Source organism: Gordionus sp. m RMFG-2023, chromosome 1, assembly GCF_954871325.1.
Source record: "Gordionus sp. m RMFG-2023 chromosome 1, tfGorSpeb1-WG-v2, whole genome shotgun sequence".
In the NCBI taxonomy this organism is placed as follows: Eukaryota; Metazoa; Nematomorpha; class Gordioida; order Chordodea; family Parachordodidae; genus Gordionus; species Gordionus sp. m RMFG-2023.
Genome location: NC_088775.1, coordinates 81967594 through 81980597, shown reverse-complemented (window position 1 = coordinate 81980597; position 13004 = coordinate 81967594). Strand labels below are relative to the sequence as shown.

The following is a 13004-nucleotide window of genomic DNA, read 5'->3' as shown; positions in this document are numbered from 1 at the left end:
CTCTATTCCCACTAATATGATATAAATAATAAAGTTTTAACTACTCACAAAATATAAATATAGAAAATCAGCAATTTGGGAAATAAGGTAATAAATGAATGCCATGAGTAAGGTTTTAAATAACATGATTCTGATTGACATTTAGAAGAAAGAAAAATATTGGATTGTATAATTGGATCTGAGTCTCAAATATCTTAGCTGTCCAATTGGATCTTATGATAGTTAATAGGAATATTGCCAATCATAACTATCAAATTAAGTAAAATGCATCATAGGTCAACAAAATCAGCTGTAATTTTCTAATATGTATAGATAAATAAGAAACATATGATGATCATTCATTCATAATGTCATATTTAAATTCTGGTAGAATTAATACTTGGGCTATAAAAGAAATTTTAAAGAGAGATATTTTAGATATTCTGGATCATTTAAATGGTCCAAAAGTAAATAATATAATCCAACAAATTTTATATACATTTTTAGATTATAATATGGGATGAAAACGTTATTGCTTCAATTAGTTTGATCATAGAATATCAAATTTTAAAGGTTTAGGATTTTTTTATCATTTTTTAATATATTTACAGGATAATGATGTAATTCATATGTACTCACTTAAAGAACAATCGGTACCTATGGAATCAGCCAAGCATATAATATTTATAATAAAACCTGATTTAAATAATATAAACTCATTGTATTTTTTTATAAATAGGTATTAAAATATTTTTTTAAATAATGATTAATTGAAATATTTTTTTAAATATAACCTAGCCTAAGCTATGCATTAGAATATTTTCAAAAAGATTATCATTTATATTTGTGCAATCGTGTTAAATAAATATCACGATTTTACTAATAATTTTTAAAAAAACATTAATATTTCATTTGTATTTAAAAATGATCATAGAGTCCTAAAGTATTAGGACTTTTGATAATAAATGAACTTGTTATTAATGTGTATATTAGATATGTGCAATGCCCAGCTCATGTGCAGGGTTGGATACTAGAGAAAAAAAATATGGGCCAACTAAATAAAAAAAATTTTGTGTATATATTTAATGAATTCTGATATTTCATAGAATCCACCTTGTTAGAAAAATCTAAAAATTGAGCAGGGGCTGGCAACCTCAGTAAAAATTGAAACTGGACTGAGCCAATAAAAATTTTGGATGGTTTGGGCATTAACTAAATTACCACTGGGTCAGGTTTGAAAATTATGACATTTGCAGACTCAGAATTTGCACTAGATTTGCAACTAATACTTTTATTCATAAACATCTTGGAATATTGTTATAACATTAAAGTTAGTTATAATAGAAAATTATTATAAATAAGTATTAGAATTGGCCAAAAAATTTCTTCGGGGTTGGATTGGCAGAAAATTATTTATAAAAACCAATCCAAAATAGTGGCTCATTTTATTTTTGACTCTTCCCTAAAATATTTTTCTTTGATTACTTATTTTAAAGTTTTATTAACATTCAAATAGGCTATTTTATCTTGTACAATTCCTAGATATGTGCATTAGTGATCTGCATCTGCCCTAATTTTTCAAGCCCAGCCTAACCCAAAATTTTTTTTAAAAAGTTTTGCCAGCCCAGCCCAAATTTATTTAAATATAGAAATTAATTTTTATACAAATATTTTTATTTTACATAAAAAATTTAACATAAATATTATTTAAAAAAATTTTCAAGAACTGATCCGGCCTGAACTTTTTTAAAAATAAAAGGTCCGACCCAGCCTGAACCCTATTTTTTTAAAAAAAAAAATAGGCCCGGTACTTTTGCAGATGTCTAATGCACATTTATAACTAGATTATTTTAACTTTGTCACAATCCTAAAAAATGTTATTAATAATTTTATTTAGAGTAGAGCTGTGCCGATATTAAATATCTGATAGGATCGGTACCGATATTTAGCGATTTCCGAAAATATCGGATCGTGCCGATACCTGTAAAAACCGACCCGGTCCGATCTTTTTACTTTTCTTTTTTTTGTTATTATATTTTATGTTATGTATTTTTATTTTATATTATAATATTTTCTAAATAATTTTTTTAAATTTTATTTCATTTTTAAAATAGATTTATAGTATTTTAAAAGTTTTTTTTTATAAAAATAGAAAGGAACACCCAAAGTTTTATTTATAAATCTTTTTAAATAACGCCAATTTTTTTATTTATACTTTAAATAAAAGAATTTTTTTAAATATGGTATCTGAATTATGGGAATATCTTACAAAAGACAAAGATAATTTTGCAAAATGCGTTATCTGCGGAATCATCTGAGTCTGCCTTCAGTACGGCAGGAAATATAGATAATCCATATCGTAGAAGCTTATTCCCAGAAAATCTGGAGGCTCTCATATTTATTAAAAAAATCTAATATATTATAATTTTATATATTAAATACCATCATAATATGGATATATTATTATATATATATTTTTATTATAGTCTTAATTGTAGAAATAAAAAAAATTAAATTAAATTTATAATTCGATTTTTTGCATAAAAAATATTGATTTCTTCAAACGGGGGTGATTAAAAATCAGTATAAATATGGATCGGTATCGGATCGGTTTTGAAGCAATATCGGATCGGATTGGTGAAAAATATGTGGATCGGCACACCCTTACATTTTTGCTTTACCAGCTCATAATGTTAACATGGAAAGAATCTTTTCTTTAATCAATAGTCAATGGACAAATAAAAGGAATAGATTATCCGTAGAATCTATTAAAGCAATTACATGCACGCGCTATACATTTTAGATCGTTTTTACCAAGATTTCTAAAAAAAATTAGAGAAATATATTATGAAAAATATGAAATTAAAAAATATATGATTTATAAGTTATATTAATTTTATTCTATTTTAATTATTTAATGTTATTTATATATAAATACCGTGAAAATAAATGACTGCTTAAAAATCAATTTAATTTTTATCTTAAATTTATTTTAATATCTTATCTAAAATATATTTAAAAAATATGTCCTCTTTTACACTAAGCAGGATCTGGTAACCTTACCCCTCCCCCTCTTCCCCTCAAGAAAAAATCTTTGATCTAAGCATAATATCAAATAAATAAAATAGATCCGAGGTAATTTAAAAGTATGGAATCAAGTTCTAGAAAAATTTCCTATTTCCGATTCTCAAATAATTTTCCCGTTTTTAAAAACTCTATAATGAGAAGGGATATCTAAACACAGAATATATTTTCTAAAAATGAATTTCACTGCCTTTCAAATAATTTACATGGTTTCTGCCAACGTATGAGGTTCCTATAAAATAATGGGGTTCTGGATTTTAGATTTGAACAGCTGTTCAGATCTATCCTAACTCTGAACAATTTTTTTTTTAAATAGGCTATGGTTTACAGAATGTTTTTGTATAACTTGGTTGAATTAGGCCACAAATTATAAATTTTTAAAAATTTGAATTATTTTGAATTAATAAAATATATAAATTTAGTTTTCAAAAGAAAAACTTCAATCATAAAGAACTTCATTTATTGTGGGTTCCAAAAAACTTTGTCTTATATGATGAAAAATTGAAAGTAAACATAATTATTTTTTAAAAATTTCACAAACTATTGTTTTTTTAAAAAAAAAAAATTTTTAATAGGAGTTAGATCTATACACTATATTTACCAGTATAGGAAATCTGGGTGCCGATCTATTTCCATTTGATAGTGACTTAATATCTATGGAAATACTGGGAGTTTATAAGGTACCCTTAATATTTGTCACGTTTTAAATTCTTACCAGCAAAAAAAAAATTTTAGGATTTAATCCTTGAATATGATCCATTCTCTTTGTATCTATCTGGCAGAGCTCTCAACAAATTATTGAAAATCCATCCTTTATTATGTAATACCAAACCGAAAATTATTAGCAAAGGAGTCGCTGCTAAAGTATGACCTATTTTTTTTAAATGAAATTAATTAATCACGGGCGGCCCTGAAGTGTGGAGACGGGCTCAAGGAATATTAAATGTGCAGTTTTATAAAAGAAAAGTTTTAATTTATGGATGTATTATTATTTTTTGTTGGTATGTTAATTTATTTAGTTCATTTTGGTAAACACCATTTCAAAATTTACCATTTAGTGCTTCCAAATTGAACTTTACGTTGTGTTTTTAAAAAAAATAAAATGATCCTTTATTGTTTTAAATCTCGGACTTAGAATGTCAATAAAATATTATACATTAAATATCTATATAAAAAGGATGGGGGGGGGGGGTTATAATTTTACTGCAGGGGTTTTTTTGTGTTGTTAAAATTCTTCTTCAATTTAGCCTATTTTTAAAAATGACTAAATCAAGATTTTCGAGATAAAATTCAATATTACGATCTTGATTTAACTGTTAGATAAATTGGCTAAATCGAGGATGTTGTCAACATTGCGTATAAATATATGAAAATAACATTAAAATATAAAGTTTTCCGATTTACACGATCCCATTTACAATACATTATTATTTGCAAAAGAAAAAATAACTAAACAAAGGTTATGAATAATATTAGAAACTCTATGTTTAGCTTTTATATTTTTAACAGGTTAATATTTCACTTCTGCTTATACCAATTTTTTTTACACACATACACATCAATCTTAAACATGTTAGAAAGTTCACGAGCTCTTAAAAGACCCAAATTTTCAAGACGCCAACGAGAAAATCAACAAAGCCTTTCAAGAAACATTATCCTTATCGAACGATTTGAGCTCTAAACCATATTCGAGCTCAGCATCTTATAGTTCTCCTAATACTACTACACTTATTATCTTAGATAGAAGCGTGGATTTACTGACCCCTTTACTCACTCAATTGACCTACGAGGGATTAATCGACGAAATTTTTGGCATTAAAGGCAGTTAGTTATATTTTTTTCTCAAAAATAAGTAGAGAAGTGTTTAAAAAAGGAAAGTAAGAGAGAAAGAAAGAAAAAACTAATAAATTCAAAGTGATCAAGGCTTCTTATTTTGGGCGGTATAGTCAACCCATTCCCGCCAAACCTCGGATTTATAAATTCACAATCTCAATTAGAATATAAATTTACTCTTTATTGATCATTCATTTTAAATTTTCGCCCATTGCTGACTATACTAAGAAAATATATAAATTTTTCCAATTTATGAGGGTTAATTATCAATTGGTTATTACTATTGTTTATTTTCCCGAAAGCGCGTATTTTAAAAAAAATGAATTCCAGAACAAACAATTAATTATCAGTGATTCAAACTATTCGTAGAAATTTTAATCATAGAGTATTCAACATGTCCTTAAAATAAATATAAACAGCATATCTAACTCGCGTTATGCTAGTATTTTTGTAGGCCGCTTTACTAACTTAAGTAAAAGTCGTGTAAATTAACACTATCAGTCTACATTCAATGCCTGATATTCTTGGTATCAGGCAAACCCACCTACCTTTTATTTATCGGAAAAGAATATATTTCTCTTTTTTACGCTGTAACTCTTCTTAGCCTCTCTCAAGATGCCTTCTAAAGTATTTCAAAGCCTCTCAATCCACTAAAAACAACCAAGCCTCGACATCCACGAATCCCTTTTCCGATTCGGTAGATGAAGATGATCAACAAATTCCGGAGGGTGGTGGCATAGGGGATTCCAACTTTGCCAACACGGAGAGTGAAAATAACAAAGCCATCAAAACCTTATCTCTCAACTCAAGGGACGAAATATTCGGCGAAACCAGGGATAAAAATTTTAACGCCGTAGGATCTTATTTGAGTATCAAGGCTAAGAACTTGGCTTCCCAGTTTGAGGTATTATAATCCGAAATAAAGATCCGCACGGCCCGAGCTAGACCTTGAAGATTTTTGAATGATTTTTTGGTTCAGTCAGTATAAAACGATTTTATATTAGATGCCCTACCCATAATTTTTTATTAAGAAAAAAGTCATAAATTTGCTTAATTTCTAGCGGGATAATGATCTTTGGTCTGAAATACGATTATTTTTTTGGAAAAACTATATTTAAAAGTAAATTACTAATGTATTTTGGCTCATATTCGATAAGTGATTATAGTAACAAGTAGAGTTGGGTAATGGCTAAATGTCGGCTAATTCGGCTCAATCTACAGGCACGTGTCGGAGAAAATCCGTAAAATTAAGGCGTTTTAATTTATAATAGTTTCCTGCTTCATTTTTAAGAAAATCTCATTTTTAGCCGGCTAAAAATTGGCATAAACGGTTAATGTTCTAATTACCAACTATGTTAACAAGATTTTGCTTCTAACGCTTTAGCACTCTTGTCAAATTATAATAAACTAGAAAAGTTTCATCTTTTTTTTCGTGATAAATCACTTTGGAAAAATAATGTAATCCATTGGGAATAATACAATGCTGGATGATAATTGATGTTTAATATACTGTATAAACATGCTTTATAATAAATTTTTTAGATATATAATCTTATAAATAATAATATAATCTTAGGAACGCCACAACGTCAAAACTGTCAGCGAAGTTAAAGGATTTGTCTCGAAACTGCCTTACTTACAAAACATCAGATCGCATTTGACAAATCGTATAAAAAAACATCTATCATTTACTATCGAGCCCTACATGGTCCTATCCAGGATAGCCCTTGGTCAGATTAGACCGGGCTAATCTTGGAAAATAAGAGAAGGTCCAATGCAACTCTCTGAAATTATGAATTTAACATTTTGTTAATTAATATATGCTTAATTCTTGCAAAAATTAAATTGTTTCTTTTTTTAAAGAAAAATAAAATTTAAGAACATTATTAATTTTGACAACTATTTTTATATATTAGATGGTGCTTTCTACAGTTATGGCACCCATTATTTGTGTTTTCTTTAATATTAACCATCTGCTCTCATCTGAAATATCGCGTATTACATTTTTTTGTCATTTTTTATTATACTATAGATACGACCATCGCAGAAGTGATCAAAGAACGAATCGATAGCGATGAATTTCGAGACATCTTAAAAGCCGAACAAGGTTTTTAATAAAAAATATATACCATGGAACCTCCAAAGGTAACCATCTCTTCGTGGTGATCGCCTTCGTATCTTGAATTTCCTTCATTTCTCATAATATTATTCAAATTATTAAACTAAATTATAATAATTTTATAAAATGTAATATTAAATTTTTTTAATATTTTGTCGCTAGAGTTTTTATTCTGCGTGGGCACCGATAAAATAAATACTTATATAGAAGATTGCATAGCTAGGAAAGAAAGCTTAACAAAGGTATTATTTGGTTTTTTTCTTCTTCCTTTTAAATAAAAAGAGACAAATTTGATCATTATTTTTCATAATTTTCTTTATTAAAGGTGTTAAGGTTGTTGTGTGCCCAATCGTTTGTGAACAATGGCTTGAAGACAAAGGTTTTGGAACAATATTCTCGAGATATTTTTCAGGTTCGATATTTTTATTCTTCTTGCCCGGGTTGATAATTTGCTTCTTTAATCCCCCCCTTCCTTATTTTATAAAATTTTCTACTAGTGATACCCCATGTAAAGGTAACCCTAATATCATTAATATAGGCCCGACCCGTGGCCCGAAAGATATTAATCTAATATTTCCTTCCTTCTCTTCCACCAGGAGACTGTGCTTTGTAATAAATAAGATAATCATAAATTAAATTCTTAAAATTTTGCTAAATATTAAAATCTTACATTACCATTTAAAATGTAGAATAAAATAAATATTTTGAAGCTTTTTTTAAAAAAAAAAAAATTGGGCCACGGCTTGCTTAGATTTTAAAAAAATTTATCACCGGGCCGCGCTCGGATTCGGACTGAAAAAAATCGATTTCTCAGGTCGATAAATTATTTTACCCAATGGTCCTTCGACTTTACCACAAAGAAAGAAAGAAAAGACAGCATATGTTCAATACCCATCTCAACATATTTCTTTTCATAACATTGCCCATTCCTCCAATCCTTTTCTTGCAATTCTTAGCTTGTAATTTAAAAAAATTTTTTTATTAATAATATATATTAACTTTGTTTTTTTTATATAAAAACCCCACGATGTAATTTTAAAATTCCATTTTCTTTAATTAAATATAAATTAATATTAAGACTTACGGATATGTGCACATGCTCACTTTAAATAATTTAAAAGAATGCAAAATGTTGGTCAATTACATTCCCGACTCTACTAACAAAAGACCCTTTTCTGCCCTCGTCAAATCGTATAATCTAATCGTCGAAAAAACTGATGAAAAAGTATTATTAAAAAAAAATTTTTTTAATATATTGAACCATTTTTTATATTTAAATATTGATTCTATATAAATCAGAGACCTGCAGGCCCGGCCCTAAAACCGACCCGGCCCGGGCCGTATTTTAAATTTTTTAAATATACACGGGCCGGGCCTAAGAAAATTTTTTTTAAATATATCCGGGCCGGGCCTAAGATTGTTAAACTCGGGCCGGGCCTTAATATTTTTTATAAAAATTTTTACATTATGGAGTTAATGGTTATAAGATTATATTATATTATAGTTATGATTAATATAATATTGGGTGATGGTTAACACTACCTAACACCCACAGATCGATCTAATTATTAATTTCCTGCAAATTTATTCAAAGTATTAATATATTTTTTTATAATTCATATCTAAATTTTTAGAATATATTTTACCAAAACAATCAAATAAAGGAATATCACTTCTTGAAGTTTGTATTACCCTTTCAAAGCGAAAAAGGAGAAATAAAATTGATTTTACTTAATATAAAGCATTTTTTAATTGAAAAATTTGTTTTACACAAGTATCATTTTATTTCTCTTTTTCTCTGTCCCAAATTCAAGCAATTACGTATGTAGTAAGGGACAGATCGCAAGATGACGGAAAACTATATAAAAGATTATATTAAATTACAAGAGGCTCAGGAAGTAAATGAAATACCATCGACCAGTCAAATTACGACTGTTGTTAAACAAACTGAATCGTTTTATGACAAATGGGGCGATGGTAATTCTGGTAATATGTCAATACCCGATGATGAATATTATAATTACATAAATAAAAAAATAGATGAAACATTTAAGGTGGATAATTTGTTAGAGTGGTGGGCGGCTCATCAAAGCGAATTTCCCATTTTAGCAAAATTGGCAATTCCTTCTTCAAGTGCAAGCTGTGAGCGGAATTTTTCCACTACTGGGAGAATTCTTGAAGAAAGAAGAAGTAATCTTCAACCTGAAAAGGTAGATATGCTTCTTTTTCTTCATGATAATTTGTGAATTTTTAATATCTTTCTTGAGTATAGGGTTTCGTCAATCATGCTTGTTTTTTACTTTGCAAACTGTCAAATATATATTGCATTTATTATATTTACCTTGAGTCATGAAAGTTTTTAATCCAACATTTTTCATTATTTTTTTTTACAATATTATATAATACAATTATCTTCTTTTGTTAAAAATTTATAATATAAAATAAATTATATTAATATTGTGCAATTAGATTATATTTTCAAAATACTATTTATTATACATGCATTTTTTTAAATAGCGATTTATTTTTATTTTATAAATTAAATAGTAAATTAAACACAATATATTATATTCTCAAAATATTTTCCATTTTTATAAATTAAATATTAGTTTTATTTTTTTTAAATGCAATATAAAATATAGTATATGCTCAAAATATTATTACCATTTTTATGAATATTAGTTTTATTTTTATAAATGCAATATAAAATATAGTATATGCTCAAAATATCCATTTTTATAAATAACAGTTTTATAATTTTTATAAATTCAATATAATATTCTCAAAATATTAGCTTTTTACATGTATTTTTTAAATAATAAGCGATAATACTCGCTGAAAAATATGGTAAAATACCTCATAGGTGAATTTTTGACCAGGTCGAATATAATTTTAAAAAATTCCGAGCCGGGCCTGAAATTTTTAAATCCGGGCCGGGCCGTAAAAATTTTTTTTTAAACCGGGCCGGGCCTAAAAAATTTAAAACCGGGCCGGGCCGTGCAAATAGTACCTCTGCAGGTCTCTGATATAAATTATATGAATCAACGGAGTAGTTAATCTCTTACACGTTTTTAAAAATTCAAAATAGTTTTGCGTACGCTCAAACAAGGCTTTGCTTAAATGGAAAATATTTTAGGCTGGTTAAGTACCTCCTCCTTTGTGTAATTTTTTTTTCCAATTATGGCAAATATAAATCTTGAAATCTTGAATGCAGACCTGTGAACCAAAATTCGGATTCATAAATTTTAAACTTTATTTAATGGAAACTTTGATAACACATACTTAATCGGACTCGCCCCGGATTGAAAAGACCCTGGGTTCGATGGGTTGTTCATAAATAGGTTCCAGTTTCCTTCTTTCTTTCTATGTGTTCTAAAATATCAAACTAAACAGTTTTAAACGTCCAACTCTTTTGGTTCACAAGCCTGGATAAATGTATAATCCAATCCAATTGCCCTTCCTTCCAATGAGTGAAGTTTTTTGCCCTTTCTCCCAATGAGTGATGTTTTTGCGCTGAAATATCAAGCCCTTCTAGGGTAAATGAGTTGTAAGCTGGTGATAATGAGTTTTAGGTGAAGGAAATAATAGCCTGATGACTTGAATCGAAAATATTTGCAATGGAGTGATATCGAACCATTTGCAACCTATTAATTGCTGATAAAATGGAAGTTGTTCTGATTTCATCATTAGGAAAAATTCGACTGAACGTGCAATCACTATGATCTGGTGTTAATATTTTAGTCTATAAAATGCCAGATCGTATTATCCTCATATCTTGAGCAAAAGGAAAAGTTTTTTTTCTTCTAATCTAACGCTTTCAATAATTTGAATAATCATTTTTATAAAAATTTATATAACATCTGCTTCACACTATGTGTAACATTGGTGACAAGTCCTATTTTTTAAAAAAAAAATTGACTATTTCTTTTTCTAGTGACCGCGAAAAGTAAAGCCACGAAAATAATTTATACTTACAAATAAAATATCATCAATTTAAATAAACCTATATGTTAAGCTTTAAATTTGGATATTTAAGTTACCCCACGATTTCTCCTACGTCTATAGCATTTACGCACCTCTCTCTGTTAGAATCGTACAAAAAATACTATCGACCAACTTTAAAGAAACCCATATTGCAAACAAGGGCATGTCACAAAAAAACTCATCTTTCGCCAGTCTCAATATTGAATATAATAAAAGTTTTTTTAAAAAAAATTTTAATTTCTTATATATTTTTTTTTACAATTTTTAGTTGAGAATATATTAGTTATAAAATTTTTGGCAGTCCATTTGATCGTTTTATAAGATATTGGCCAATTTTTTTCCTCTTATAACCTTCGTATGTCTAATACTTTATTATATTCTGCAAAAATTGATTAAATTGAAAAGATCATTTTAAAAAAATAGATTGATCTAATGGATTTGGGATGGGCAGGGAGGGGGGGGGCTTCAGATAGTGTAGAACGGCTACCCCAATATTTTCGCCCAAAAATATTATGCAAGCCTGGAGATTTTATTCATAGATGGCAGAAAGTTTTGGACATCTATTAATGAAATCTAGAGGTTTTCCTAATTTTATTTTGTCTCAAATCTTAATTTAAAATTAGAGCCATTTAACACTAGTTTGGGATAAATGGAGCTATATTGCAATCATTGAAATTAGGTTTAAAAAACAATCATTAAGAATTAGGCCATGTCCTGATTTGCTCTATTTTAAAGCTTATTTGTTTACCCCAGGCTAAACAGATTTTGAACCAGGACCACCCTATTTTAGTTTGTTTTAAGTTTGTCTATAAATAAAATAAATATGGTTTATTACCTATATATTTTTTTACAAATAAAACAAAAACTCCTTAACCGCTAAATGAATCTAAACAGCCTCTTTTTTTAGGACTAAACAGGCTTTAGAAAATATGACGAACCAGAGTAGGGCCTAGTGGATTTTTCCAATAAAAAATTGAATAATATCTCTCCCATGTATGAAAATTATTAATATAAATGTCTCAGACTTTAACCCCATAGTCCTTGTTTCAATATTCTCTACTTTACCTTCATTCTTACATTAGTATTAAGCTTGAGAAAAAATTTGGCATTCTCGATATTCTAAATCATATTTTACTTCACCATTGCTAATATTAAAAAAAAGGACATAAAAATAAACCCTTTCAATAAATTGAAAAAAATTTTGATTTTTGTTTAGATCCTTTCTTTTTGGAAGAAGACAATAAATCTATAAATCATAGCAGCATCCCTGATTCGGGTTCGGTCAGGAGCGGAAGCGTAGACAATAATAGTTTAGATTTGAACGAATCATCTTCGTACCAACAAAACACAATCATAGTATTTATGATTGGCGGTTTAACCTTGGCTGAAATATCGGCCTTGCGGTTCTTATTAAAATCCGAAGAAAGTAAATTAACTTAACCCTAAGTCAACAGCTGTTTTTCAATTTTTGTTAGCTATAACCTAATCTATTTTTTATGGTTAAATATTTAAAGGTAAAAAAAGTTAATTTAAAAAAAATAGCTAAATACATTTTTATACATGTTTGGTGCGAATGGGCCTATTCAAAAACGAATCTAATATTCGATTTGTACAAAACCGAATTCGTATAATTGATTATTCTAATCATTTTAACAATTTTAAAATTATTTTTGCTTTAGATAATAATATCGAATATTAAATGATTTTAAACGTCACATCTTACAATTATTCTAGGTTCGTACGATTATTTGATAATCACAACTGAAATCATCAACGGTAAAACTTGGATCGATTATATGTATGAACATTATTTATAACCTTTTATTTTATTGTTATATTAATTTATTAGATGAAAAAAAAATTATAAATAAAATATTCAATGATGTAAAACTTTTACCAAAATCATATTCACTTTTTTTGTCAAAGTTTAATTCTTATTATCTATTGATTAAGTGTAGCACTTTCCAAATTTAATAATTTAATCATTAAAAAAAATCCATAAGGG

At 27.7% G+C, this 13004-nt stretch overlaps 1 protein-coding gene across 1 annotated transcript; it reads left to right on the top strand.

The window, feature by feature from the left end:
• Nucleotides 1-347: 347 nt before the first annotated feature.
• Nucleotides 348-12816, top strand: LOC135930815 (vacuolar protein sorting-associated protein 33A-like). Its single transcript, XM_065467604.1, has 17 exons — nucleotides 348-446; nucleotides 487-552; nucleotides 591-718; nucleotides 3486-3570; nucleotides 3639-3743; nucleotides 3799-3927; nucleotides 4641-4887; nucleotides 5316-5338; nucleotides 5501-5800; nucleotides 6473-6563; nucleotides 6929-7003; nucleotides 7178-7257; nucleotides 7341-7427; nucleotides 8094-8240; nucleotides 11052-11214; nucleotides 12216-12425; nucleotides 12734-12816. Exons 1-17 carry the CDS (start codon nucleotides 348-350, stop codon nucleotides 12814-12816), a joined length of 2118 nt encoding a protein of 705 aa, XP_065323676.1.
• The last annotated feature ends 188 nt before the right edge of the window (nucleotides 12817-13004 follow it).

Excerpts from the sequence above, each read along its gene's own strand:
- LOC135930815 (XM_065467604.1), top strand. The coding sequence starts at position 348 with ATGTCATATTTAAATTCTGGTAGAATTAATACTTGGGCTATAAAAGAA. Across the intron at positions 3,744-3,798 it reads AAATACTGGGAGTTTATAAG|GATTTAATCCTTGAATATGA; the intron begins GTACCCTTAATA and ends AAAAAATTTTAG. Across the intron at positions 7,258-7,340 it reads GGAAAGAAAGCTTAACAAAG|GTGTTAAGGTTGTTGTGTGC; the intron begins GTATTATTTGGT and ends TCTTTATTAAAG.